At 37.3% G+C, this 27,264-nt stretch overlaps 4 protein-coding genes across 6 annotated transcripts in view; all 4 read right to left on the bottom strand.

The window, feature by feature from the left end:
* Positions 1-6,628, bottom strand: part of LOC107687971 (hepatocyte nuclear factor 1-alpha-like) — a 9,405-nt gene extending 2,777 nt beyond the window's left edge. Inside the window, exons 1-6 of the mRNA XM_016485488.1 lie at positions 5,134-6,628; positions 3,040-3,239; positions 2,776-2,956; positions 2,494-2,696; positions 2,173-2,342; positions 830-971 (exon numbers count right to left, since the gene is read on the bottom strand). Of these exons, the coding sequence (XP_016340974.1) occupies positions 830-971; positions 2,173-2,342; positions 2,494-2,696; positions 2,776-2,956; positions 3,040-3,239; positions 5,134-5,441 (1,204 nt within the window). The 5' untranslated portion in view covers positions 5,442-6,628. The remainder of the gene's footprint in view (positions 1-829; positions 972-2,172; positions 2,343-2,493; positions 2,697-2,775; positions 2,957-3,039; positions 3,240-5,133) is intronic.
* Positions 6,629-7,532: 904 nt separating this feature from the next.
* On the bottom strand, positions 7,533-9,860 carry LOC107687993 (uncharacterized). Its single transcript, XM_016485524.1, has 3 exons — positions 9,229-9,860; positions 8,319-8,463; positions 7,533-8,210 (listed from the first exon to the last, which is right to left on the bottom strand). The coding sequence occupies exons 1-3, from the start codon at positions 9,656-9,658 to the stop codon at positions 7,844-7,846; spliced, it is 942 nt and encodes a 313-aa protein (XP_016341010.1). The 5' UTR covers positions 9,659-9,860; the 3' UTR covers positions 7,533-7,843.
* Positions 9,861-11,624: 1,764 nt separating this feature from the next.
* LOC107687970 (Hermansky-Pudlak syndrome 4 protein-like) lies at positions 11,625-21,483 on the bottom strand. Of its 3 annotated transcripts, XM_016485486.1 has the most exons (14): positions 21,206-21,483; positions 19,263-19,304; positions 18,852-18,936; positions 18,531-18,674; positions 18,228-18,335; positions 17,342-17,458; positions 17,039-17,133; positions 16,844-16,916; positions 16,623-16,756; positions 14,234-14,662; positions 13,903-14,197; positions 12,311-12,437; positions 12,082-12,193; positions 11,625-11,846 (listed from the first exon to the last, which is right to left on the bottom strand). In XM_016485486.1, the coding sequence occupies exons 2-14, from the start codon at positions 19,295-19,297 to the stop codon at positions 11,675-11,677; spliced, it is 1,926 nt and encodes a 641-aa protein (XP_016340972.1). In that variant the 5' UTR covers positions 19,298-19,304; positions 21,206-21,483; the 3' UTR covers positions 11,625-11,674. The 3 variants fall into 3 exon arrangements, with proteins under 3 accessions (XP_016340972.1, XP_016340970.1, XP_016340971.1); XM_016485484.1 differs by having other exon boundaries at positions 13,903-14,662; XM_016485485.1 differs by having other exon boundaries at positions 13,903-14,662; positions 18,246-18,335.
* Positions 21,484-21,775: 292 nt separating this feature from the next.
* LOC107687992 (cytochrome c oxidase subunit 6A, mitochondrial-like) lies at positions 21,776-24,352 on the bottom strand. Its single transcript, XM_016485522.1, has 3 exons — positions 24,153-24,352; positions 23,680-23,822; positions 21,776-22,099 (listed from the first exon to the last, which is right to left on the bottom strand). Exons 1-3 carry the CDS (start codon positions 24,328-24,330, stop codon positions 22,010-22,012), a joined length of 411 nt encoding a protein of 136 aa, XP_016341008.1. The 5' UTR covers positions 24,331-24,352; the 3' UTR covers positions 21,776-22,009.
* Positions 24,353-27,264: the final 2,912 nt, after the last annotated feature.

Here is a 27,264-nt window from a genome sequence, read left to right as displayed (position 1 = left end):
GCGCGCATTTGCCAAAATGAATTCTGCCCCACTGCTTAATGTCCCTGAAAAGTTACATTTGTTTTTAAACCACAATGCTTAAAATGCGTTTAAATGAAAAGCTTAACCTACATCATGCCACGCAAAACGATTGATAGGCTATATTTCTACCGGTTTATCTCTCAACCCATAAGCGAATACTTTGTTCAAACACAAAAAGCAATATACATTCATCAAGTTGTTTACTTGTTAATCAAACTAACCTAACATCTGTGGGGACGATGACGCTGTGTTTTTATCTGCTCCATGTGCCCGGTCCACTTGCTGTTTCACAACTTCCACTCCATCATCAGCTTTAGTAAAATAACCTGATAGCTAGGAATTTTACTGACAATCTAACTCATGCTTTCCCCTCTCTCCTTTTTGTTTTTAGAATAGCCCCTCACTCACTTTCTTTTAGAATAGTTTACATTTTTACTTATGGAAGATTGTTCTTTGCATGACCATTTCCAGATTATGCCAGAACGAAGTGAAGAGAGGAGAATGCAGACATTGCAGCGATCACCTGATTGATATGTGGCGCACGGGTCGTTCAAAAGTAAAAATATAGAATAAATGCATTTGATTGGTAAACCAAATTCAAACGTTACGTTTTAATCTCTAAAGGTTATGCATGGAATATATGGAAAAGCTCCACTAAATAATAACGCTAATATGTGAGGGGCGGGGCTTTGGCAATCGGCGCTACCGATGACCAGTCAAAATACCCCACAGCCAATCACGGGTCCCCTCCTTGTCCGGCCTAGCCCAATGGTTAATGCGGCCCTGCAGATCACTATATGAATTGTACCTATGAAAAGTGAGGAGTCCCCCAGACTCATTACACTTGGTAGGGATGCCATGATCAGTCCTGGAGGGGCAGCAGAGGATCCTGAAACTCCATGCAGGGAAGTGAGAGTACTGACTGGAGGTAAGGAGCCACCACCAGATGCCTAAGAGAGAAAATGGAAACTTTGCCTGTCAGGTTCTGAAATGTATAGTAAAATACATTTTTTGCCTTAAATGTATAGTAAATGGAAAATTTTAAATTCTGTCATCAATTAAGGAAGATTTAAAAGTCTCAGTGTTTTTGTCCATTAAAATTAAATTTGGTGGAGTCCAGTGTTGTTTTGGACCCCACTTACTTTCATTGTGTGGACAAAAACAGGTCTGTGAAATATCTTCTTTTGAGAGAGTCATAAAGGTTTAGCAAATAAGAAACAATGAAAAAAAAAATGAAATGGTGCTTTTAAATGTGAAAAACTGCCACTAGGTGGCGGCAAGTCAGTGTCTTATCGAGTTAGTCATTGAACCATTCGATTTATTCAAAAGAAACTAATTCATTCTAAAAACGAATTAAATAGACTTTATGAATGGGTTATTGAATCATTCACTCAAGCCATTCGTTCAAACACAGATTCATTCAGAAACTAAACAACGCTATGTGTTGCGAGGACTCTGTTATCCATTTGGTTTTTTTTCTTCGGTAAAATACAGCAAAAACAGACAATACTGTATTTTAATTGTAAGTCACTTAATGGTAACTTTCATAATTAGTAAAACGAAGTGTCTATTTACACTGAGTGCAAATAACCCATCTTGTTGGAAGAGGCTATTTGCGCTAACAAGGTGATAATTATTTATGACGCGAGCAACCTGAGTTCGAATCCGCCTTTTGCCAAACTCATTCTTCTCCCTTTTCACAGTTCTTATCACATCGGAAAGGCATTTATTTTCAATAAAAATCAAGGAAAAAATCAAAAAGTTGAAAATAAATTGTCGGGTAGGGCTAAGATAGGTGTAGGGAGGGCTTTATTTTCCCAATGAGGCTAAATCCATTTAATAATTCTAATAAAAATGATCATTTACACATAATACGTTATTATTGCATGCTGTTTTATAATTTACTACAATACTGAGGTGCAGATATTTGCCATTGTTTGCAATAAGTAGTATAAATAGCAGAAAATACTGCAATTTTTACATAGTGTAAATAGAATCTACCGCTATACACTTAGTGCAATTAGCCACAGTTTAAATTAATAACTTAATTTCCGACCTTCTTACCGTTATTATGAGATAAAAGCAATCAGTCAGTGATCACTTAAAATCTCACTGTTTTATGGTGATATGTGTAAAGTAGTGTAATCTCACTGGTTTGTGATGGTGTGTATCCAGCAGTGTATGACTGGGTTCTAGTTGGACAGGACTGGCTAGACGACCGCCGCCACCTTGGTCTTCACCACTGGAGCTTCTAACTGTGCCCAGACTCTCACAAACCACTGACTGGTTGTACTTCAGAACTGGCTGGCTGTACTTCAGAACTTCAGGATATCAACAAAAGAGAAAGGTGGGTAAAACAGGTCAGATTGAGAGAGAAATCTAGGAAGAAGAATTTAAACCAACCTATTGTCATTAAAAACTGACAAAATCAGTCAACAAATGGGATAGGTATGAGCTTGATTGACATTGTACCTGGTGAAGGACTGGATGTTAGTGTCTGGCCTGTGGAGGGAGCTGATTGGCTGCTGTAGGGCACGTCCAGTGCCAGTTTGTGGCGAAATGCCTCCTCTTTACGCCGATTTGCAAACCAATTGTATACACGAACCTCTGTAACCAAATTAGAGCCTAGGCCAGCCAGCTGAGATGGAGAAACTCCCCTCTGAAGACACTCCGCTCTAAAACACATATACATTCAACAGGTATTATGTCATACCTTTAAAAACATTTTGAGTTGGTGCCCAGTTCACTTCTTACCTGTTGCACTCCTCCACCAGTCCCTCCCTCTCCTCCTTACTGGGGTTTTTCTGTCGTTCATAGGCCTGAAACAGGATTTGTTGGGATGCTGGGCCCCATTTGAATCGATTCCTCCGTCCCTTTCTTACATCATCCCCGGATTCCTCTCCTGACACAACACCTCGACTGGCATTGGTGAATTCTGCATTGATCAGGGTGAGAGAATCATTAGTGTAGTTCTTAAAGATGAATTCAAAAAGAGAAATAAGAAATGGCCATACTCACGCTGGTTGATCTCTGCCTTTTTCTTGACGTACCAGCTGTACAGAGCAGCTCGCTTTTGATTCTTCATGGGTGTGCCCTTGTTGAGGTGCTGGGAGAGATGGGATTGGTTGAGGCCAGTGGACTCCACCACCTCTCTCTGTGGTAGGTTGTGCTGCTGCATATAGCTTTTTATCATTTTAGCCATGTGCCAAGGATCCTCTCTAACACACACCAATACATGAATACATATAATAGGAATTTCTGAATATTTCCAAACAAGTTCTTATGAAATCACATGAAGAACATGATACTTACTACTGAATAATTCTCAGGAAATGGTGCCATTTGTGTTTGAGAATTTCTTTTAATTAATTACATTTCAAGAGTCATACTTTCCCATGATTTTCCAGGTGATTTTGAGCCCCAAATATGTGGTTATGGCCTTGCAAAATTGGCTATATTTATTTAAACTAAGACACAGTAAGTAAATTCATATTATATACAGTATTCAAACGTTTGGGGTAGGATTTTTTTAAAGAAATTATCAATTTCATTCAGCAAGGAATCGGATGCAATAAATTGATCAAACATGATAGTACAGATATTTATAATGTTACAAAAATGACTACTTTAAATAAATGCTGTGTTTTAAACTTTCTAGTAATCAAAAAATCTTGAAAAACAAGGTTCAACAAAAATATTAACTGTCTTAAACATTGGTAATAATAAGAAATGTTTATTGAGCAGCAAATCAACATATTAGAATGATTTCTGAAGGATCATGTGACACTGAAGGCCAGAGTAATGGTGGTGAAAATTCATCTTTGCAATACAGAAGTAATTTACATTTTAACATACATTGAGATAGAAAACAGTTATTTTAAATGGTAATAAATAATTGCTCAATAATAAATTAAGACCAATGAAGAAATGTATCTCATTTTGAGACCTTGTCAAATAAAATGGATGATTTCATTCCATTAAGTATGATGTCAGGAACATAAAAATGTCTTTAATATAAGCATAATATTTTAATTTCAGTTCGAATTTAGCTTTTAAGAAATGAGTCCTTTAAAATGTAATTGTGATGGTTAGGCTGCAAAGTGGCAGATATTGGAATTTTAAAACAATATATTAATACATTATTATAGCTTCTTAAAAATATATATATTCTAAGTAAGAGATAAAACATATTTTATGTTATAAATAAAAGTGTCATGTGAAAGTATTCTGTTAATTATATCAGTAGACAAACACATAGTACACTAATGGCACTGTTTCCTGAAAATACCAAATTTTTCCTAATTAAATTTATTTTTTTTACTTTTTATTAAGGCTATTTAAAAAAATGTTTTGGAAGAAGGGTGAGGGGGAAGAGAAAGGATAGATAATACAGAGGTAGAGAGGGTGCAATGTTTACACTGTAAGATAAGGCAAGAGACAAGGGGCCAAAGTCCAGTAAAAGAGATTGCAAATAACCCTCTTGAATTCAACGCAAGCACACAAAGCCTTACTAACACACAAACATATCCAACAGTAATGCATTTCACCTATACAAATCACTCACAAATTCCTTTTGAGGTTTAAATAAAGTGCATTACAATTCCATTTGTTATCTCTATTCAAAGAGCCACACATTTAGAAAACAAAACTCCCCTCACAACAGTACTATCTTTACAATATCACCACAGTCATGTGTGCAGAAACATACACACACACACACTGTGTCACTCTGTTAATTTTCTAACCAGTCGATGTAGCTCATTTATTAAAAAGTTTGAAATGGCCAGAGAATAATGAATAGGGTGGGTAATTAGTAACTAAAAAAGGTGGAACCTCCTTTATATTCACCCCATCAGTTGGGAAGCAGAGCACTAGAGGAGAGAGGAAGCCAAAGAAAAGGAATAGAAGAAAGAAGACCTGACATGAGCTAGAGAAAAGGTTTAATCAAGAATTTGTGGAGTAAAATAGGAAGTTGAGAAGATGCCAATGGTGGATTTTAGATGATGTTTCTTTAGAAGAACAACATTCGAGGCACTAAAGTCATATTAGACATTTCTGATTGTGTGTTTTGAATGAAGCTCGGATTGATTGATCAGAAGACACCATACTTACTGCAACAGCTGGTCCACTTCAGCTCTCTGCCTCGCGGCCTCCTCTGGCGGTAGCCTCTCCAGCTCATGGAAGATAGGAGGTGGATTGTCCATGTCTCCCTCCTCCGAGCTCTCGCCATCAGCCCGATCCATCTTCTCTGCACCGGCCGAGGCCCGTTCTCGCTCCAGATCTCCCATGGCCTGGATCAGCAGCTCTTTTGACAGCCCTGATCCCAGCAGAGACCACACCAGCTGCTCCTGTAAGGCCGACAGCCGGCTGCTTCGTTCTCCTCCTGCTCTTCTCCCCTCTCCTCCCTCCATCTCTTGCATTCGGAGGTGTTTAAGCAGCCGTGTTTTGTCTATAATTTGCTCACAGAAGCTATGTCCGTGTCACTGAAGCAATTACCAACACACTCTTTGTGTGCAAACAGATGTAGACACACGGCAAAACAATATCACACACATTCAATATTCACCTCTGTCTTTGAGTTCAGTAGTTTGTCTTTCACATGAACAGCTTGTTTTCATTTTCTTTGTCGTTTTCTTCTCTTCGTTTTCCAGCGTTCTTCTGTTTCTGCTCCTGTATTAAATCTAGACACCTGTTGTCCTTTTGCTTTGAAATGGGATTTTTTGCTACTTGCTTTTCCCTTCATCCCCTCCTCCCTTACTCTGTTGCTCTCTCTCTCTTTCTCTCCCTCTCTTGGTGAACTTTAGCCTCGGCCTGTGTTGAGGGCAAAGTGTAGAGTCTAACTATTCAGTGGACACTGCAAACACATTCACCACTCACACTGTCATCTTGTTTGTCTTTTTTTTAATGAAACATTTGATTTATCCATGTTCCAGACTATTTCAGACTTGAAATAAGCAATTTAAGTATTTATTGTAAATTAAATATATGCCAGTGGATATCAACCAGGGGGCCAGGGCTCTCTAGGCCGGGGGCCTAAAAGTGACTTAAAACTTATTCAATTTAAATTAAATTTTATGTTTATTAATTTGTGAAAATCACATTTTGTAAAGTGATTTTAAAGATTGCTAGACCTGAAAATGTCATGTAAATTAATAAAATAAACAAAATGCAGTGTGTAGCTGATCCTGTGGAGCACACCACATGTAATTGTGTATTATTGTGTATTAGATCTCCTAGACCAAGGCATTTTTTAAATGTTTGAGTTGTTTTCTCTCATTATCTATTCAATGCGATTTTACATCTGTGTCTGTTCATGTGACATCAGAGGCTGAGGTGTTGATAAAGACCTCCCACTTCCTGCCTCTCTGAATATCTCAACCTAACCCACACCTGTATTCACATGTAATGGACAGTGTCCCTGTTTTTCACTCCATTTGCAAATAATTGTATTCATATGAACTGCTATCATCATGCATATCTCAAAATTAAAATTTAAAACGCACAAGCAATCACAAAGTGGGACATATCAGAAATGAGACAAGGCTATTCATTAAACTCTGTATTGTGTAGTTTTTTAAACTTGAGTGCTCCATAAAATATTACCATACGATCACTTTACAACTGCAGTTATTGTCACTGTTTCTGAGACTATGCTAGTGAAAATATGACTATGACAGACTCCAGATAAAGGTCCTTTAGCATTGTCTGTAAAAAATGCAGTACACCTGCACTGTACAACTGGAAAAATATATCTAAAAAGAGAAAATATTTTTCTATTTGAAAATGTAATTTATTCCTGTGATGCAAAGCTGAATTTTCAGCATTATTACTCCAGTCTTCAGTGTCACATGATCCTTCAGAAATCATTCTAATATGCTGATTTAGTGCTCAAGAAACATTTATTATTATTAATGTTGAAAACAGTTGCTGCTGAATATTTTTGTGGAAACCCTGATCTTTTTTTATTTGATGAATAGAAAGTTCAAAAGAACAGCATTTATTTGATATAGAAATCTTTAGTAACATTATAAATGTATTTACTGTTAATTTGATCAATCTAGTGCATGTTTCTGAGTAAAACTAGCAAAATCTTACTGACTACAAAATTTTGAATGGTAGTCAAGTTCCTTACATGTCCAACCAGGATTTGGTAAATTATGTGCATCGCATGACCTAATGTTAATATTTGAGTACTTGACTTGAGCAGTGTTGGATGCTCAGCATACAATCTGAAACTTTTTTTTTGTCTTGAATTATCAATCAACACTGAAAATGCTTCATGTTCAGTATGTGAGCCCTTCCATATTTAAATTGATTGAATTTAAAACACCTTATTGAGACAACATGTCTCAAATAATTGAGAAGAAACAATACACTGGCAACAGGAACAGAGAGAAACAAACTATTGGACATGTATATACAATGCAAAAAAAATGTAATATATAGAACTGTAATTATACACTATTTACATTTTTACAGTCATACCTTTTTCTCACAAATGGCACCCATAAGTTAATAAATTGAATTTACATGCTGAAGTGCATAGTGTTCCATATAACATCAGCCACTCTGAATTACAGTAAGCTTCTGCTGAAGCACCATTGTCACAGAACAATGGGAATCATTAGCAATTCTTAAAAAACAGCGAACCATCCAGGGAACATTCACACCAGGTGTTAGTGGACTGAATGGACAGAGATTTTATGGCCACAAAGAACTTGTGAAGGGGGAGCGCTAGGGATTGACAGTGTTTGGCTGGACACAGAAGCAGTTTCCAAATGTATTTGCTTAAACACCGTTTAGTACGGCTGAACATGTCTTGCTATCTGTACGTCAGAGCGATAAAGGGTGCATGTTCTAGATGTACACCATAATCTTGACAGGGCTGTGCGATATTATCCAATAAGCTGCAGTGTAATGCCAGTCCCAGCTCTAAAGTGGGCCGCAGGGGGGCCTCACCATCCCTGCTCTCATTCACCTCCCCCCACACTACAGGCACTGTGTCTTGAAGGGATGGGGGTCTTTGCTTTTGAGCAACGACCCCTGGTCTGGTCAAGCCCCTCACCCAATGCATTTCCATCAGGCTTGGACCTCTGCTGGCTCCTCCAATTACCAGCTGCAGGGCCTGGATGAGGGCAAGCAGATCCACTCTCAGCTCTACGACACCATTTCTCAACCAGACTCTGTACCTTTAGAGAGAAAGAAAATATTGAGGACTTTTTTTTTCAGAAGCTCAGTAATTTCTTGGAGTGTGCCAACAACATTCTCACTTCATCTATCAAGTTCCTCTGTCTCACCTAGTAGGGAACCCTCGTTTCTCCAGCGAGGGCAGCACGGGTTGGATGTTGAGGTGTTGGGGGTTTGAAAAGTGAAAATGAACTTCCGCTTTCTCCAACGGTGCTGACAGCACATCCTCTCCGAGCAGAAACTCAATGTTGTAGTCTTGACAAGTAAGAAAAGGACACATGATTAGGGATACTGCTGTCACATAAATATACCTGCTGTAAAATCGTGAATTACCAGATTCATGATTTAGGTTTACGCTGGTTTGGTGCTGGTCTAACTTTGCAAGTGAATTTTTGACAGACATTTTCAAGATGCAGTCTGTTGAGGTTCCTCTTAGCAAAGCAAAATTGTCTTTTAATGTCCCTAACAATAAATATATTTTGAACAAAACACCATACATAATTTTAGGTATATTTGTGATGTTGTGTGCTACATTTTAATTACAGTAATTTTTGTCGAAAACTCTTTCCATGCTGAAGAAAAGAAAAAGAAAAAAAGCTGGTTGGCTGGTTTTAACTGGTCTTCCAACCTGGTCGTAGCTGGTTTGAAGGCACTTATTTAGCTGGTCAGAGTGGGAGACCAGCTGACCAGCTAAAACCAGCTGAACACTAGCTCGACCAGGCTGGGAGACCATCTTGGCCAGCTTAAACCAGCTAAGTCCAACAAACCACTATAGTTGGTTTTAACAGTGTCTTTTTCCCCCACAAAATAAATTCGCTCGGGCGCTACTGTTGCTATGGTTACCTCAACACTACTTCTGTTTAATTGCCCTAATTAAATTTACGGTTTATTAGCAAAACGGCTGGTAAAGCTGGTTGACCGACAGTTTTTTGCAAGCTAAGCCTGATGGGATCACCAGCATCCCATGTTGAGGACCAGCATCACTTTTTCAACAAGGTGTCGGAGCAGAGAGCTACTTACCCCCAACTTTTCCGCCTTGTATTCCCTTGACACTTCCACAATGGTAGCCCACTTGACAACAGCGATAAACCCGTCTGACGAATCTGAAGAGGGGTTGTTCTGGGAAAACAGCACGACGTGGACCATCACTCATCGTCGATTGTATCTTCAGACGGTACATCTGGCCCCAGTCGCCAAGCGGAGTGGTGCTCTCCGTCCACGGGGCGCTCAGGAGGGCGCAGTGGTCGTGCTCGGATACAGGTTCGCGACGGCTCCGTCTCTGTCTCTGGACGTGTCCGATACGGATTTTACGCTCTCCTTGAAACGATGTCACCTTGCGAAGCTGTGTACGAAGCGATCGGCACTGTACTCCTATAGCAATAGTCATGAAAGCGAGGACCAGCAGTGAAACTCGTGTGCGCGTAATCGTGGCCATTTCAAATATCCACATATATTGCGCTCCGGAGATCTCCACTATACGAATGAGAGGGTAAATCCTGCTCTGACAATAAGCGCAGTTTCTTCTGTGGAATTTGAATTCTGGCTTCTGTTGGACTCTCCTCCCCCAGGGTTTGTTTGGGACCCTTAAGCAGCCATTCGCACACCCATCGACCTTTTAAATGTGTCTGCATAATGAGGCGCCCAGAGCCCTGCCAGTCCAGGCCATTCTTATTCTCACTCCTAATGACCCTCATTACAGAGCATCTGCACCATCACCAACACCAACAAGCTGCTCATTTGCAAGAGAAACAACTTGGACCAAGGGAAGCATACAACTTTCCCAAACTGCCCTATCCTGACAATAGCTCCACAACCAACAGAGAGGTAATCTGGGATATAGAAACAATTCATCTGGGTGCACATACACTGACCCTAAGTAGTATTTGGATACTTAAGCTACACTTTGCAATTCATACTTATACAAATGTATGAATTTAATTACATAGATAACAATCAACCAAGTAGCTTTTCTCACAATTAACTTAAAGTTAGAAGTTAATTTAACCAGGTAGTTTCAGTGTGATTTTTACTGGATGAAGTAAGTTTTCCTCAATTTCGCACAGGTCCTATCAGAGAACCACAGGTGTAGCTCACATTTACTGTAAACACGACTGGTGAATGTTTGACAACCAAAAGGTGTCTAAATGTCTATATGTTGAATGAGATATCTAGTGTTTTATCATTTACAATCAAATTTATGTGAAATATTTTGTCTAAAAAGCGTGTAAACATTTTAAGGGTTAGTTCACCCAACAATCTGTTTTCATTTACTCACCCTCATGTCGATCCAAACACATAAGACTTTAGTTTTTCTTCCAAAAAACAAATGAAGTAAGTTTTAATAAAACCTGAGAGAGTTCTGCGCCTCTAAGGAAAGACCATTACACCAAAACTTTGAAGCTTCAAAAAGTTAATAAAGAGATCGTGGAAAATATTCAATATGAATTAAAAGGTTTAACCCAAGTCTTCTGAAGAGACATGGTTGCTTTTTTATGATGAACACATTTAATTTAGGCTTTATTCACATTTACATGTCGATCAGCACACAGATCACATCAAATATATAACAGACGTACTTGTTTGATGCACAAAAACAAACATCAATAGTTCTTGTGTGTCAAGCACATACAATAACATTTGTGAAAGCTTTGGGAGAATAATGAGAGAATATTAAAAATATCTTCATTTGTGTTCCCACGATAAAAGAAAGTCTTAAGGGTTTAAAGTGAAGGAGGAGGTGAGTGAATGATTGCAGAATATTCATTTTTGGGTGAACTATCCTTTTAGGCATCCAAATACTTTTTCAGCCACTCTCTAAATATTTCTGCATGTGCAATTATTTCATATATCTAAACCCTTCTAACAGAATATCTAACAGGTTTACTAAACGACATTTATTAACACTCAAGCACACTTTTGTTCCATTTTAAAAAGGTGGCAGTTTCAACAGCTATACACATCTACCTTTAACAGTAACACTGAATGGCCTCAGCCATTTTTTAAAGCCTCAGTTCTCTATTCCACTGAAACAGCAAAGGGCTACAGCAGAACCTGTCTCTCAGGATGGAGACACTTCCTATATATTTTAGTATTACTTGGAATGACGGTATATTATCAATTTCAGCCTCTACTTTTTAATTACAAAATGAACAAACAGCAGCCTATTATATAAACAAAAAGCCTTAATTACATTCCGAGTAGTACGAGAGATATATAAATATGGTGAATATCTATTAAATTACACTGAAAATTTTTTTTCACTCATCCAATTAAAAAAAATGTAGGGTAATGATTCACATCTATATTTTTTAACTTGAGCCAATGAAAAATAAATAACTTGCCCTTATGGCAAGTTATTTATTTTTCATTGGCTCAAGTTTAAAAATATAGATGTGAATCATTACCCTACATTTTTTTAATTGGATGAGATATAACAGGAATTAAAATCTTTAAAAAAAGAGCCCAGCTAAAGCAGGTTAAGTCCATGTTTAAGGAGCCGCAGACGGGCTTTTCTGGGTAGTGAGAAAGCACTGTCCTGAGGATCAGGACTTCCAGAGTTTCTGACAGGTGTTCCCTGCTGGAGAAAATATGTCTCCTGGGCCATGCTACAGGTTCCATACACTGCCGAGCTAGCGTTCCTGTAATTCAGGACATAAACACAATGCTTGCATAACTGAAATGTGCTTAAATGATTTTAACACTTATGTTTGAACTGTTCACAAACAGATAATTAACAAATTAATTCACAAATTAATCAAACAGGATATACATGTGAAATATTGTCAAAATACACATTTAATGATGAAAACGGCTGAACAGGCATTCACACACACACACACACACACACACACACACACACACACACACTCTAACCTGACAATAGCCTCCTGTAGTGTGTCTAAGTGTGAGAAATGTGAATGGACCAGCTTAGTGGCCTTCACAAGGGCCTGATCCTGGGGTCCAACGGAGCGCCCACATACATTAGCTACACATCAAATTAAAAGTCAAACTATTTCAAGAACAAAGAAAATACACAATCATTTGTTACCATTTTGACTGAATTGACTAAGATTTTATAATGTTTATATGAAACAGGACTTACTAGTCAGAGTGTTTTGAATGCAGTCATAGTGAGCAAAGGTGTAGGGCCCGGGTGGGCCTAGTGTCCCAGGTGAGGTATTTCTCAAGTGAGCCTCAAGCCCATTTAATGATGCCAAGCTGCTGTGATGCTGCAGTTGTAGTAGAGAATACGTTTATGACAGAAGAAACAGCTCTTGGGATTTTTAATTCTTCTAAAGGGATAGTTCACCCAAAAAAATCATTAATTACTCACCTTCATGTCTTTCCAAACCTGTAAGACCTTCAGAAAATGCTGAGAGAAGTCATTATTTTTGTTTTCTTTAGGCACAAAAAGTATTGCCATAGCTTCATAACATTACGGTTGAACCACTGATGTCACATGGACTATTTAAACAATCCAGGATAACGAGTATGAAACATGCTCCGAGTTGCTTCAGAAAACAAAAAAATAGAGCAACAACAAAAGCATGTTGCTGGAAATGGGTTTATTATTGAAAATGCAAACTGATTGTGTGCCAGCAGGAGGCGCCGTGAGAGCGGTGGAACTAACGGTTTCTCCAGTAATGGCTGTAAACAAAGCAGCTCCGCTCATGAAGCTACTTTATCAGATGAAAATGCCATCTAAACTATTCTGAAGACAGTCGGTTCCTTTCAGAGATACATTCATATAAAACACCCGCGACGCGTTTTGATTTTGAAACGTGCAGTGCTCATGTTTATTCAACGAAGTCAAACGCCACAAATAAATAAATGTATGGGAAACACTGGTAATGTATATCGAAATATCGGAAATGTGTTTAAAAATCATATCACCGTTATTGAAAAAAATTATATCGCGATACATATTGATATTGAATTATTGTCCAGCCCTATGACAGAATTTTCATTTTTGGGTTAACTATCCCTTTAAGTGTGTCTCAAAGTTTCAATGTTCACCAAGGATGCATATGGCATCAAAAATACAGTTAAATTTTGCTGAATAAAAGCATTAATTTCCTTTAAAAAAAATCATACTGACCCCAAACCCCAAAATATATATTGGGGGTTCACACACTCATTAAAATTCATGCAATTAAAATAATAGTTCACCCCAAAGAATGAAAAATTGCTGAATATTTACTGACCTTCAGGCCATCCGAGATCCTCTGCAGTGAATGGGTGCCATCAGAATGAGAGTCCAAACAGCCTATATAAACATCAAAATAATCCACAAGTAATCCACGCGACTCCAGATTCCATATGACAGTGGACTTTGATGTGAGAAGACAACAGGGGATGGACGTTTTCATTGGAGGAGTTGTTGTTAAAATTTAATGGTTTAAAATGAACAAAGCCTTAATGATGGATTTGTTTTGAGTCGTGGATTACTTGTGGATTATTGTGATGTTTTTATCAGCTGTTTGGACTCTCATTCTGACGGCACCCATTTACTGCAGAGGATCCAAGTGATGTAATGCTAAATTTCTCTAAATCTGTTCTGATGAAGAAACAAACTCATCTACATCTTGGATGGCCAGAGGGTGAATACATTTTCAGCAAATACTCATTTTTTTGTTAAGTGTTCCTTAAATATGCATGATATATTTTGAACAGACACAAACTCATTTTTCTTACCACTTCCTCTCTGGCAGAGGGGTCTGTGTTGAACTCAGGCTCCACCAGCAGGGCCAACACCAAACCTTTGACTCGATGCTGGTATAATACCGATGGCACTAGAGAGGTGTCTGCTAGGGTCTCATGTGGTGAGGGGGTGTTTGTGGGTTCATATTTCTCCTTGAGTTTCCTATTGACTTGCTTGCTCTTTGTTTTTTCCTCTTCCTCTGTTTGTCCTTGGAATTTTGCATTTTTATTGGTCACATGATTGTTAGCATCCAGTTTATTTTCTTCACTTTTAATATGGTTGTCAAGGTCAGAATGGTTGTCAAGACCGTTCGACTGCTCATACCCATTGGCGAGGGCTTTGATTTCTTCACTCTGAATGTCCTGATCTGAATTTAAACCTTCGCTTTTGGTTTCTGACCCCGAGCTCGCATCTACATCCTGCTTTATGTTCAGGCCTGCCAAGCTTTCTTCCACCGCACACAAGTTAGTCCCGTTAGAAGTGTTGTGGTCATGTGAGTCAGGAGTGAAATACTCTGATTGGTTCATGAGATTGGAGTGAATGGGAGTGTTAACCCGTGAGGGAGAAGGGCTGAAACACAGTTCATCAGAGAGTGAGGAGCGAGGAGAAGATGGCACTGTCTGATAGGATGTTGGGGGATAATGTGTGGGATCTAAGCTTGAAGAGTCAGTATCTGTGGTTGGGGTGTCAGATAAAGTGTGCGACAAGAGGTGGGACTTGCTGGGTTGGCAGGGAGGTTGATTGCAGTGAGACCTAAGAATGAGAATATATATATAAATACCAATGAATATGTAAAGACACCACTGTTCAAAGGTTTGGAGTCAGTAAGATTTTGTTAAAAAGAAACCAATACATTTATTCAGCAAGGACACATTGAATTGATCAAAAGTGACAGCAAAGACATTTATAATGTTACAAATGATCATTGAAGAATCCTAAAAAATGTGTCACAGTTTTCACAAAAATATTAAGCAGCATTATTGTTTTCGACATTGATAATAATAATAAATGTTTCTTGAGCATGAAATCAGCATATTAGAATGATTTCTGAAGGATCATGTGACACTGAAGACTGGAGTAATGATGCTGAAAATTCAGCTTTATCATCACAGGAATAAATTACATTTTCAAATAGAAAACAGCCCATTTAAATTGTGATCATATTTATTCCACAATATTATAGTTTTTACTGTATTATTATAAAATAAATGCAGCCTTAATGAATATAATTATTCTTTTTATTTAAAAAAAAAAAAAAATATATATTTTTTTTTTTGGAAGAAAAGAAGTGTGTTTTATATATAAAGTAGTAATACCTTTATTCAGCAAGGATGCATTGAATTGATCAAAAGTGACAGCAAAGACATTTATAATGTTACAAATGATCATTGAAGAATCCTAAAAAATGTGTCACAGTTTTCACAAAAATATTAAGCAGCATTATTGTTTTCGACATTGATAATAATAATAAATGTTTCTTGAGCATGAAATCAGCATATTAGAATGATTTCTGAAGGATCATGTGACACTGAAGACTGGAGTAATGATGCTGAAAATTCAGCTTTATCATCACAGGAATAAATTACATTTTCAAATAGAAAACAGCCCATTTAAATTGTGATCATATTTATTCCACAATATTATAGTTTTTACTGTATTATTATAAAATAAATGCAGCCTTAATGAATATAATTAATTATTTTAAAAACATCAAAAAATCTTACCAATCCCAAACTTTTATAAAGTAGACTAGAGTATGTACATATATCTACAAAATGCAAATATGTATTAAAGGGATAGCTCACCCAAAAATGAAAATTCTGTCTTTAATTACTCACCCTCATGTCGTTCCAAACCCATAAGACCTTTGGTTCATCTTCGGAAAACACAAATTAAGATATTTTTGATAAAAACCGAAAGCTTTCTGACCCTGCATAGACAGCAACGCAACTGACATGTTCAAGGCCCAGGAAGGTAGTAAGGACAACGTTGAAATAGTCCATGTGACATCAGTGGTTCAACAGTAATTTTACGAAGCTACGAGAATACTTTTTGTGCGCAAAGAAAACAAAAATAACGACTTTATTCAACAATCCGTCACTGTCTGCTACCATTCACAAGAGTACCATGACATTTTTGTTTTCTTTGTGCACAAAAAAGTATTCTTGTAGCTTTGTAAAATTACAGTTGAACCACTGATTTTAACAATGTCTTTACTAAGTTTCTGGGCATGGGAACATTTCTAAAGTGACATGTGGCCAAGTATGGTGACCCATACTCGGAATTAGTGCTCTGCATTTATCCCATCCAAAGTGCACACACACAGCAGTGAACACACACACACCGTGAACACACACCCGGAGCAGTGGGCAGCCATTTTTTGCTGCGGCGCCCGGGGAGCAGTTGGGGGTTCAGTGCCTTGCTCAAGGGCACCTCAGTCGTGGTATTGAAGGTGGGAGAGAGCGCTGTACATTCACTCCCCCCACCTACAATCCCTGCCGGTATGAGACTCGAACCCGCAACCTTTTGGGTTACGAGTCCGACTCTCTAACCATTAGGCCACGACTTCCCCCACTTTCAGTTACAAAGCTCTCGGATTTAATAAAAAATATCTTAATTTGGCTTTGGAACGACATGAGGGTGAGTAATTAATGGCAGAATTGTCATTTTTGGGTGAACTATCCCTTTAATGCATACACTTCTTGATTTGTACCTGCATGCTCTATCCACTGGGGGGCAGCGGAGCATGTGCAGTTCAGTGGGCATCAGGAACACCTGTGTGGTAGCTGTGGAAGAGGACGGTGAGCCCACCGATGAGCTCAGGCCATTGACCGTCACCTGGAAATCCTGTAATGAGAAATAAGAAAAATACACAAGGATATGTTAAGTATCAGGAATCACCATCAGGAGGAGTCACCATGAACTTGATTGTACCTGGCTATACGTTTGCGTCTCATACACCATCACCTTCACTGTCAGCGCAGGCGGCATCTGAGTACTAACCACCCTATACAACAGAGAAATGTCAATCTAAATTGCTTTAGCCACTTACAGATACATGTTTAATATTTGGAATAAATATGATTATGAATTATCGTAAACAGATTTTCTTCTGCAGTGAAAGCTCACCTGCCCCTGTAGAGGATACAGCCTGCCAAGACCAGAGGACATCGCTGACATGCCTGAAGAATGACAGCAGCCTTCAGCAGCAGCAGAGGATCAATCTGATGTGGTGAGAGGAGTGAGGAGACGTGACCATTCACAAACAGTCTTGTGAAAATGATTCACAATGAACATAAGGACAGGATGCTTTGCTCAGGGCTTGCTATTGCAGGACTGACTGAATGAATTTGAAATGTCTTGTGGCACACTGTTAATGTAATAAGCACAGTAAGTTTAACATCTCTTTAGAATGATTCCACTCATACTTACATGTGTGGAGTCAATGGTCCTCAAGCAGCTGAAGATGTTGTGCAGCTCAGTGTAGCCGCCCTGCAGGTAACAGAGATATCTGGCCCATCGTAGAGCCAACTCCTCTTTACTGTACAACTGTGTTAAGTGCAGTAAAACACAACATATATGTGGAAGTGGTCTGATATGGTATTAACATTTAATAGATATTGTTCAAAAGTTTGAGGTCTGTAAGACTTTTTATTGTTGAATGAAGCAGGGTTATTATATTTGACTGAAAGTAAAACCATAAAAACATTTCCGCTTTAAACTTTAATTGGAAATTTAAAAAACCATAAACTTATTTTAGCTAGCTGCCAATGCAATATTTCTCATTGTTTTGTTTACCATTATTAAAATAGATCAAAACAAAATAAACTTAAAAACTAAACTTAATACAAATGAATATGTACATATTAAAAAAAAATAAAACAAAACAGTAATATTGCGAAATATTATTGAAATTTGAAATATCTCTTTTCTATTTTAAAGATGCCAAAGCTGAATTTTCAGCATCAGCATCATGTCACATGATCTATCAGAAATCATTCTAATTTACTGATTTGGTGATGAAGAAACATATTTTATTAAATATTTCTGTGGGGCCCATGATACATTTTTTTGTCAAGACTCTGATGAATTTAGTTTTCAAAAGAACAGCATTTATTTAAAATCTTTTGTAACATAACAAAACATCTTTACTGTCACTTTTGATCAATTTAATGCATCCTTGCTGAATAAAAGTTTTTTTTTTTTTTCCAAAAAATAAAAAAAACTCACTGACCCCAAACCTTAAACAAATATATATTCAGGTTAAATCATAATCTCATAATCAATGAACGGAACACTGTCGACTGTGATTTTGCACCTGGTAGCTCTTACGCACTGGTCCACTGTAGAAACAGAAGAGGGCAATCAGCTGATCAAGTAAGTCACACACACTCACATCAGGAATGTCACCCGCACAGCTTAATGCCTGGAAACCAGAGAAAGATCCCATTCAAAAGAGGTGTAAAACCACACAGAAATCTTGCTTTCAGTCACACCAAGTTAGCATCGCTCTGTTCCAAAACCTTGGCTTTATTTAAGTCAGGAGGTACTAGGCACCAAGACATTAGGTTTTGTAACAGGTTTTGTAATGTCATTACCCAAAGACAAAATATTCTCTTACCCAAAGAAAGTTATCCTTCATGCAGACTGCATATTTGCTTTTGCGCAGGCAAAGCAGACGTACAGGAGACGAGGACAGCTCAGATACACAACGACACACACCGGCCAGCTGGCCACAAAGCAGCTCTTGTTGGTCTGTTGGTGTCTGCAACAGTACACACACCGTCATGCTTATGTATATGAAGTATTATGAAGGTCGTCTTTTAAAACAGCTGTGTTATAATAGTGTTTTGGAAGGTGCAGTTGCTTCTTCATGCTTTAAACAAAATATAAATCGTTTTCTTTACTAATGATATCAATATGAACAGGACGTATGTCTTACATCCTCAGGAGAGAAGTAGTAAATCCCATCTCTAGTCAGGTCTCCCTCCTCTTGCACCTTTGAACTATCGTACAGGAAGAAGCAGCTGCATTCGGAAATATGATGAAACACATAAGCAGTACAGTTAGCCATTAAGCCAAACCTCTTTCCTTCCAGTATTACTGTTAAAATTGAGGAAATTGATACAGAAGTGTTTTCCATTGATGTTAAGCATGATAATATCTCTAAGCATGTATAATGTGCTGGACAATGAGCATTCTGTTCTTCATGACTGCACTTATGGGTCACACTGTAAGGGATGCCTTTGTAAAGGGAATCTTAGGAAACGGCAAACACGTTGTAAAAGGCCACAACATATCACTTGGTTTAAAGAAAGATTGTAAAGGTTTACACACTGAATATTATTCTCACCATCTGGAATCAGTCAAAGTCGCTGTCTCAGCCATTGGTGATCTGTTGAAAGAGAAGCAATCTGGTTAAAAGAATTGTTCACACAAAAATTAAAATGAACTTAGCTTCTGGCCATCCAAGATGTGGTTAAGTTTGTTTCTTCATCTGAACAGATTTGGAGAAATTTAGCATTTCATTACTTGGATCCTCTGCAGTGAATGGGTGCCGTCAAAACGAGAGTCCAAAAAGCTGATAAAAATCACAATAATCCACAAGTAATCCACACGACTCCAGTCCCTCAAAACAAATCCATCATTAAGGCTTTTTTAAATTTTAAACCAGTGCTTTTGGCCAAATTACCAGTCCACAATTCCATCCCCTGTTGTCTTCTCACATCAAAGTCCACTGTCATATGGAATCTGGAGTGGTGTGCATTACTTGTGGATTATTTTGATGTTTATATCAGCTGTTTGGCTCAGCTGCACACCAATGGATCCTCTGCAGTGAATGGGTGCCATCAAAATGAGAGTCCAAACACCTGATAAAAACATAATAATCCATAAGCAGTCCACACAACTCCAGTCCAGTAGTCAACATTGAAAAGCTGGGTGTTTGCAATAAACAAATAAATCATTAAGGTGTCTTGACATTAAACTGTTGCTCCCAGCTAAAATACGAGTCCTCTATCCATAACATTGCTTTCTCCAGTGAAAAAGTAATCTTGTCTGAATTAGGAGAGAGATAAGTATAGATATTTGCCATTTACAAGTGCAAACAGTTCTAAACAAATATATCAGTGGATTTTGTTGTGAGAGGACAACATAGGATGGACTTTTTCAGTGGAGGAAGTGTTATTTTGGATTATGGACTTGCATTTTGGCCAGAAGTGACATTTTAGAGATATTTAATTGTCTTATAATTATGCCTTATAATTAATATAAAACCATAAAAAGATAGTTCACCGGACATGTCACCCATTGAGCATGTTTGGGATGCTCTGGATTGGCGTATACGACAGCGTGTTCCAGTTCCTGCCAGTATCCAGCAACTTCGCACAGCCATTGAAGAGGAGTGGACCAACATTCCACAGGCCACAATCAACAACCTGATCAACTCTATGTGAAGGAGATGTGTTGCACTGCGTGAGGCAAATGGTGGTCACACCAGATACTGACTGGTTTTCGGACCCCCCCGGACCCCCCAATACAGTAAAACTGCACATTTTAGAGTGGCCTTTTATTGTGGCCAGCCTAAGGCACACCTGTGCAATAATCATGCTGTCTAATCAGCATCTTGATATGCCACACCTGTGAGGTGGATGGATTATCTCGGCAAAGGAGAAGTGCTCACTAACACAGATTTAGACAGATTTGTGAACAATATTTGAGAGAAATAGGTCTTTTGTGTACATAGAAAAAGTCTTACATCTTTGAGTTCAGCTCATGAAAAATGGGGGCAAAAACAAAAGTGTTGCGTTTATAATTTTGTTCAGTATAAAAATACAGAGGCAGATGTGCACGCTCTTCAACCCTAGGTGTAAATACAGTAAAATACTTTATATAAAACTTTTATTGTTGCACTCATCAAGAGTAACCAATAAATGTGTAATTTAAAATTTTAAATACTTTTTTGCCAAGATACTTTTTCAAATTAAGCAAATTATTTGGATCATTCTCAAATCATGCCGGATAACGCTAGCGAGGTTCATTCAGCTGCTGTCAAGATGAACACGCCAAATAAATATTTAAAATAAAAAATGTGATGCTGATTATCCGTTTTAATGGGAAATTAGTATTAACTTAGAAAGAGACTCGACATTAAGAGCAGTAAGTTAGCTTGTGTTTGTTTATATCCATGTTAGACAACGTATGTTTGCGCTTGAACACGCAGATGTGGAGACAAACCAGTCCTCCATGTTTCGTGTCTGTGCAACAAGAACCGATACAGGTATTATTTTCACTCACCGTCAGTGGGTTGAATGAAGTTCAAACTTTCCGCATGTCATCCAACTTCAGCTGCGTTACTAAGTCCCACACTCCCCTAAATATTCATTTTCGCTTAGAGAATACTGTTAAAAATTCACGAGTAACCAAATACCAGTAATATATTCAGTATAAACAGAAACTGATAAGATCTCATGTTTCATGATGCCTTTAAATTTCGTTTTTGAGAAGGAATGTCACAAGAGTAAAGTCATGTGAGAGTGTCTTGACAGTACGGCGAGCCTGGAGGAACAAACTACATTTCGTAGCCATTTTAGCCTTGCGTTTCTAAGGGAGCAATATATATATACATTTTATATGAATATTTTAATATTATTTACATATTTTTAAGTCACATGCACCTATTAATATAATACACAGACTCCATTAAACCGTTAGCCGTTTTAAAAAATGTGTTGCTTTAATGCATTTCTCTTCTATACTCCTAATGCAGCATTTAAACACAAGCAAAACACAATGTATCCCAGGATGACAACTTCAATCACTCCCTTCAAAAAATGAGACTTCTGACATTTTTTATAATTTAATGAATCGATTTGTTATTTTATTTCAGTTTAAGCAGTCAAGGTGATACAATGGTCCTTAAGTAAATGTAACGGTTTCCATAAGTTACTTCCACTAGGTGTGGAGAGCACAGAGGTAAGATCAAAATGTTGATGTTATGTAAACTGAAAAAAAATGAGGAGTGGTCCAGGGAAATGAGAGGGGGAGACAGAGGTCTTTCTGGTCCCTGTAGGGGAGTTCTGATAGAGCTCCAGACAGCTTTCAATGATCATGCTGCTCGTAGCCATCGGGGAGGGCGTTGACGTGGGGGTTGTGGAAGAGCGTCTTGGAGCCGTCACCCCATGGGAAACGCTGATGTACGTGTGGGGAAGAGAGAAAAGAGATCGTTTGACTAACAACATGAGCATATGCATTTTTCAATTATTACACAGAAATGTTCACAAAAGTCTCTGTCATTTTTCATACATTCAGAAGTTTTAGTAAAAATATGTAGATACATTTTTTTTTTTATTTGTACCAGGCATGTGATCAGTTTTCTGTATTCAAACTGACTACAAAATAATAATAATTATTACAAATATCTTAACATTTATATTTATTGCTATAACACTATTGTATTGTAAAATTAAAAGATTTAAAAGAAAAGACTAAAAGAGTATTTAATAATAAATACGTTTCATTGACAGATTCATAAACGTTTTACAATTTTGGGAAGATGGTTTACTCATGTTGTGAGTGAGTAAATTGAACAGAGCTGCTGAGAGGTATTATTGTTTGCAGAAAAATCCTCTGATTTATGCAATTAATGTGAGTCATACAGAACATAAAGTCACAAAATATGAACATACAGAAAAATCACATCCCTGTTAGCATTGTTAAATGTGTGCATATACATGAATCAATTACAATGATAAAAAGTAGGGCTGCACGATTAATCGCATGCGATATTTAACGCAAAGCACGCAGGTGATGGAGATTTACCGCTGATTACAGAACCGTCTTTACTGACAAGATGCGCGTTAAATATCGCATGCGATTAACCGTGCAGCCCTAATAAAAAGCAACAGTGGAAATCATGTATTTTTAAAACTAAGATTTTACTGTATTTTAGCGCTTACATTAAATATTTTGAATCTGCATTAATGGCTACAATATAACTATACTATATCAGTATATACAATTCAAGCACAATTAAGTTGTAAAAATGTGTTACAATGTCATGACATTTTTTTATTCCGTCATTTGAATCCTTAACAAATGTATTTTAACAATGCATACTGTATACGCATGTAGAAATGCTGTTATAGTCTTATTACCCCATCCCAAACCACGATAATCATTGAAGTGCCGTTATATTGAGTAACATCTAGAACATTAAAGACTAAAAGTATCAAGATATTTTTCTAGCTGTATTTGTCAGCATTACCAGAAACATTCACATTTCTCTGTACTGTTGTATGCATTGCATATGGTTATGGTGTGTGAGGTCACAGCCTCATTCCTGGAGGCCCTCTAAGGTCTCAATTACAGTACACACAGAACTTAAATGTCAGATAAACCAGCAATTCTTACATTTATTTTATTTGAGAGTGGGGGGTAGAGGTGAATCATGTTTCTTGGCTTTCAAATGTGATGCTCAGCTTTAGCTGACCAAAACAAAAACTAATTCCATTGATCTTGAATGACATTCATTCATATCAAGGCCAATGACTGTGTTTAAAGTGTTAAGTAATAAAACAAAACCCCACAAGTAAAGCAGACATTTAAAATTCAATACTTCCGATATTTAAAAACAAACCGGACTCAAAAGTGCTTATGACCAGACTCCACTGAACCTTCACACTTTCTTTTCATTAAAAAACAAACTCCCACCAGACTCCTCCTGTAGACTCTTTAAAGGTGTTTTTAGTGTAAAGAGTGGGTGTTTTCACCTTGCTGCGGATGCGCAGGTGGCTGTAGGAAATGAACTCCGGCTGCTCATGGCTGTGTTGTTGAGTCCTGAGGTACATGTTCAGCATGCACACCGCGACGCCGGGCAGCGCCACCACAAACGACAGGATCTTCCAGGTCTTGGCTGCATTAACATGTATCAGCAAGAGACATATTATAAACTAATTTACTTGACACGTCAAAAAAGTCACATTAACCGGTTCACATGCAAGTCGTTTAGTTCATTCAACTATGTAGTTATCAAAAGTCAATTATCTTAATGTTCGTTACCTTACTAACGTTACACAAAAGTCTGAACCAACTGCCATTCTGCAATTTACGTCAACGACAGAACAACATTAGTCAGCCATTCGCGTCACTTCCAAAAGGTCAAAACGTAGAGTTGCGGCTGTTCGTAGCGGTTGGTCTTTTTATTACGGCGTCTGTTTTAGGTTATTCAGAGCTGGTTACTGACCTGCTTGTTCGCTGTGAGCCACTGCAGCCGACAGCTGACGGGTTTGGGTCAGCGCAGCGGACTTCAGGAGCTTCTGGGATAGACGTCCGATCGCGGCCATTTTTGCGGAACCTGGAACAACAGCGGCGGAAGAAGCTTTAACGCGGCGGCTGGTGCTGGAGCTCGACGCGGCCGCCATCTAGTGACGGAGAGGTCCAACAACGGCTCTATCAGACTAGTGTTGGTGATTTTGATTCACGAGTGACTCAAATCTTTCGAATCCATTCACTCACAAGATTCATCAGCATCACCAGGTTACTTCTCCTTTTTGTTCTGACTTCTGAGTTAATGATTACGGCCAAAATGCATTTTTGGGAAGACGTCAGAAGTTCAGAACCATGAATACGATTGTAGGCTACCTGTCACTCATTTTAATGGTAGCCATTAGTAAATGCCCTAGCAATCAGAGGGCCCTGTAAAGGTAAAAACAAGACATACATTTTAATGCAGCATGAAGGAATCCACAGGAAAAACATGCTCATTTGTAGCTAATAAAATTTCAATTATTTATTAAAAATCATAATTTTTGCGAATTATTATAACAATCTATAATAAATAATAGTAATTATTATTTCCTAGAAATTGTACAGCTAATAATTACTACTACTGTATGTTTGTGTATATAAAATATGCCTTTCATAACATGGTAAGGCTAGTTCCGGATGTAAAATGTCATCTGGTGTAACTCCAAAAAATGAATGATTTATGAATTCTTTAAAAAAAAAAACATTAGAATACATATAACATACATATAACATACATAACAATATAACATACATATATTCAAAGTGTACAAAATATTTTTGTTTATTAATTGATGTTTTTTTTTTCATTTTATTTAATATTTATGGCTTTAACAATGCAGCTCAAAACCAGAAATGAATAGAAGATATTTCTAATGTGATTACAGAAAGTAAAGTACAGTACCAGATAATGTTCTAGGAGGGGATTGGTTCCAGATGAGTGAAAGGACAGATGGCCTCCCAGACTTAACAAGCAGCGGCTTAATGTTACCATTGAATGTTTGAAGACAGAAAATAATTTGAATGACATCTGGAGATATTTAAATCCTGAAGTTGAATGTTTTTCCTGGTTTAAACCTAATGGGGAGAGCAAATCCAGAATTGATTATTTGATTAAAATATGCTTCTCAATCACAGGATGACATGATCAAAAAGTATGAAGATGGATGGGTAAATGCGATTGATTTTGACATTATGAATGCTGTACTGAAATTAGAATGGTTAAAATCATTCATTTGTAATAACCACTCTTTTGGTTTATTGTCCCCAGTGCAATTAAAAAAAAAAAATGGTGGAATTAATTTCTTCTCTAAATTTCTCCAGTTTGGAACAATAGATAACATAATACATCCTACATGAAGTTTTTTTTTTGGTCATTTTTTGGATGATAATGGAAACGTGTTACTATATAGAGAGTTTTGCGAGAAATTCCAACAGTGTACTGTTGTTATTTACAATAGAATGATTAGAACCATTCCACTTGCTTTGAGAGTATAGGCGAGACACTGCAGATGAATAGGGTAAACAAATTACTAATAGTTATCACCTTACTTACCCAGCTGATTGATTACATTGTTAATTGCAACAAAAATTTGTATTACAAGTTTTCTAAAATGTTAGGTTTAGATATGCAAATTAGTCATTATTTAATGAAATATGCACTAATTTGCATTAATTTCTAGTACAAAAATCTAAACACTGGATGATGTCAGTTTCAAAATTCTTGTTTAATTTTTTTTTACATATTAGAGTAAAACGTTTTTTTTTTTTTTAAGTTTTTATTTTGGGTGTCTCATTTTTGTCACTCCATAATTCAGAAAATGCTTAGAAAGGACAGAAAAACAGTGTTTTTGCTTGTAGTGTGTCCTCTTAATGGTTAAAGAAGATATTGTGAACTCAAGTTTCCCCAGAATTGAGCCAGCTTTGTTTAGAAGGTTATGATTTTTGTGAGAAAAAAATGTAGAGTTATTAGAAATGTTATTAGACGGGAATACTAATAAATAAATAAATAAAAATAATAAATATTTTGATACGGTTCAACTAAAAAACAAAAAAACAAAAAAACAATTATTTGTCTTTCCCCCTCCCTCCAAAAGCTAAAAAGCTTCAAGATTCTAAATGAGATTTACCCTACTAACAAATTTTGAAGACTGAAATTCAATTTTGATGTAAATAATTGTGTTGAAACTTTAGATCATGTTTTCTTTTTGTGCGATACGGTATAACCTTTTTGGAGAGAGATGGTTATGTTCCAGGGATGCTGAATTACCACCACTCAATGTGAAGGTTGTCAGGTTTGGTATTTTTCTCGAAAACAAAATGTTGAATTTGTTATTAATTTCCTGTTATGTTTTGGGAAGTTTTTTTATTCACAAGTGCAGATGGTTTAAATCTAAACCCAACTTTATCCAATGGTTGATGCAATTAAAAAAATAAGTAAATTAGTAAAATAAAGATCCCCAGGTTACATCGTTACGCCAGTAGGTGGCGACAAGTGTGTGTTTTTGGGTGTTGCTAGTGAGCAAAACATCAACTCAAACGATTCATAATACAAAACAGCAATAGAGTGATATTACTAGCTGTCATTTTAATTGTGTTATGTCATTTATGTTAGCCTATTTAAATTGTGTTTAGTAATTTTTTTTTTTTAATTATTTTTTGTCTTCTTGATGTGAATAAAACTGACTCGCATGATGTGCTAATCAAACAGAGCAGAAGCAGATCCTCATTAACGAACAAGATGATATGTTCATTCAGTTCATTCACACAAGAGTGTTGCTGCGCTGCTTCGACTCTCCTTCTAATGTCGACTAAAGGGGGCGTGTTCATTCAGTAAAGCCAACCAATAAAATGCACCTTCACAGTCCGTACTCGAATGCTACTGGTTAAGCGATAATTAATCTTTGAGGGCAGAATGCATAGAGACTCAAATGGGTAAAAATCACTCGGTAGAAGACTCGTTCGATGAAATGATTCACTCATACAGACCGAGCTAGAATTTGCATTCCCTGATATAAATAATAATTTCTCAAGAGCAGTGCTTGAAGTGG

This window comes from Sinocyclocheilus anshuiensis, unplaced genomic scaffold (genome assembly GCF_001515605.1).
Source record: "Sinocyclocheilus anshuiensis isolate Anshui unplaced genomic scaffold, SAMN03320099.WGS_v1.1 scaffold213, whole genome shotgun sequence".
Lineage (NCBI taxonomy): Eukaryota > Metazoa > Chordata > Actinopteri > Cypriniformes > Cyprinidae > Sinocyclocheilus > Sinocyclocheilus anshuiensis.
This window is presented reverse-complemented; position numbering and strand designations above follow the sequence as displayed.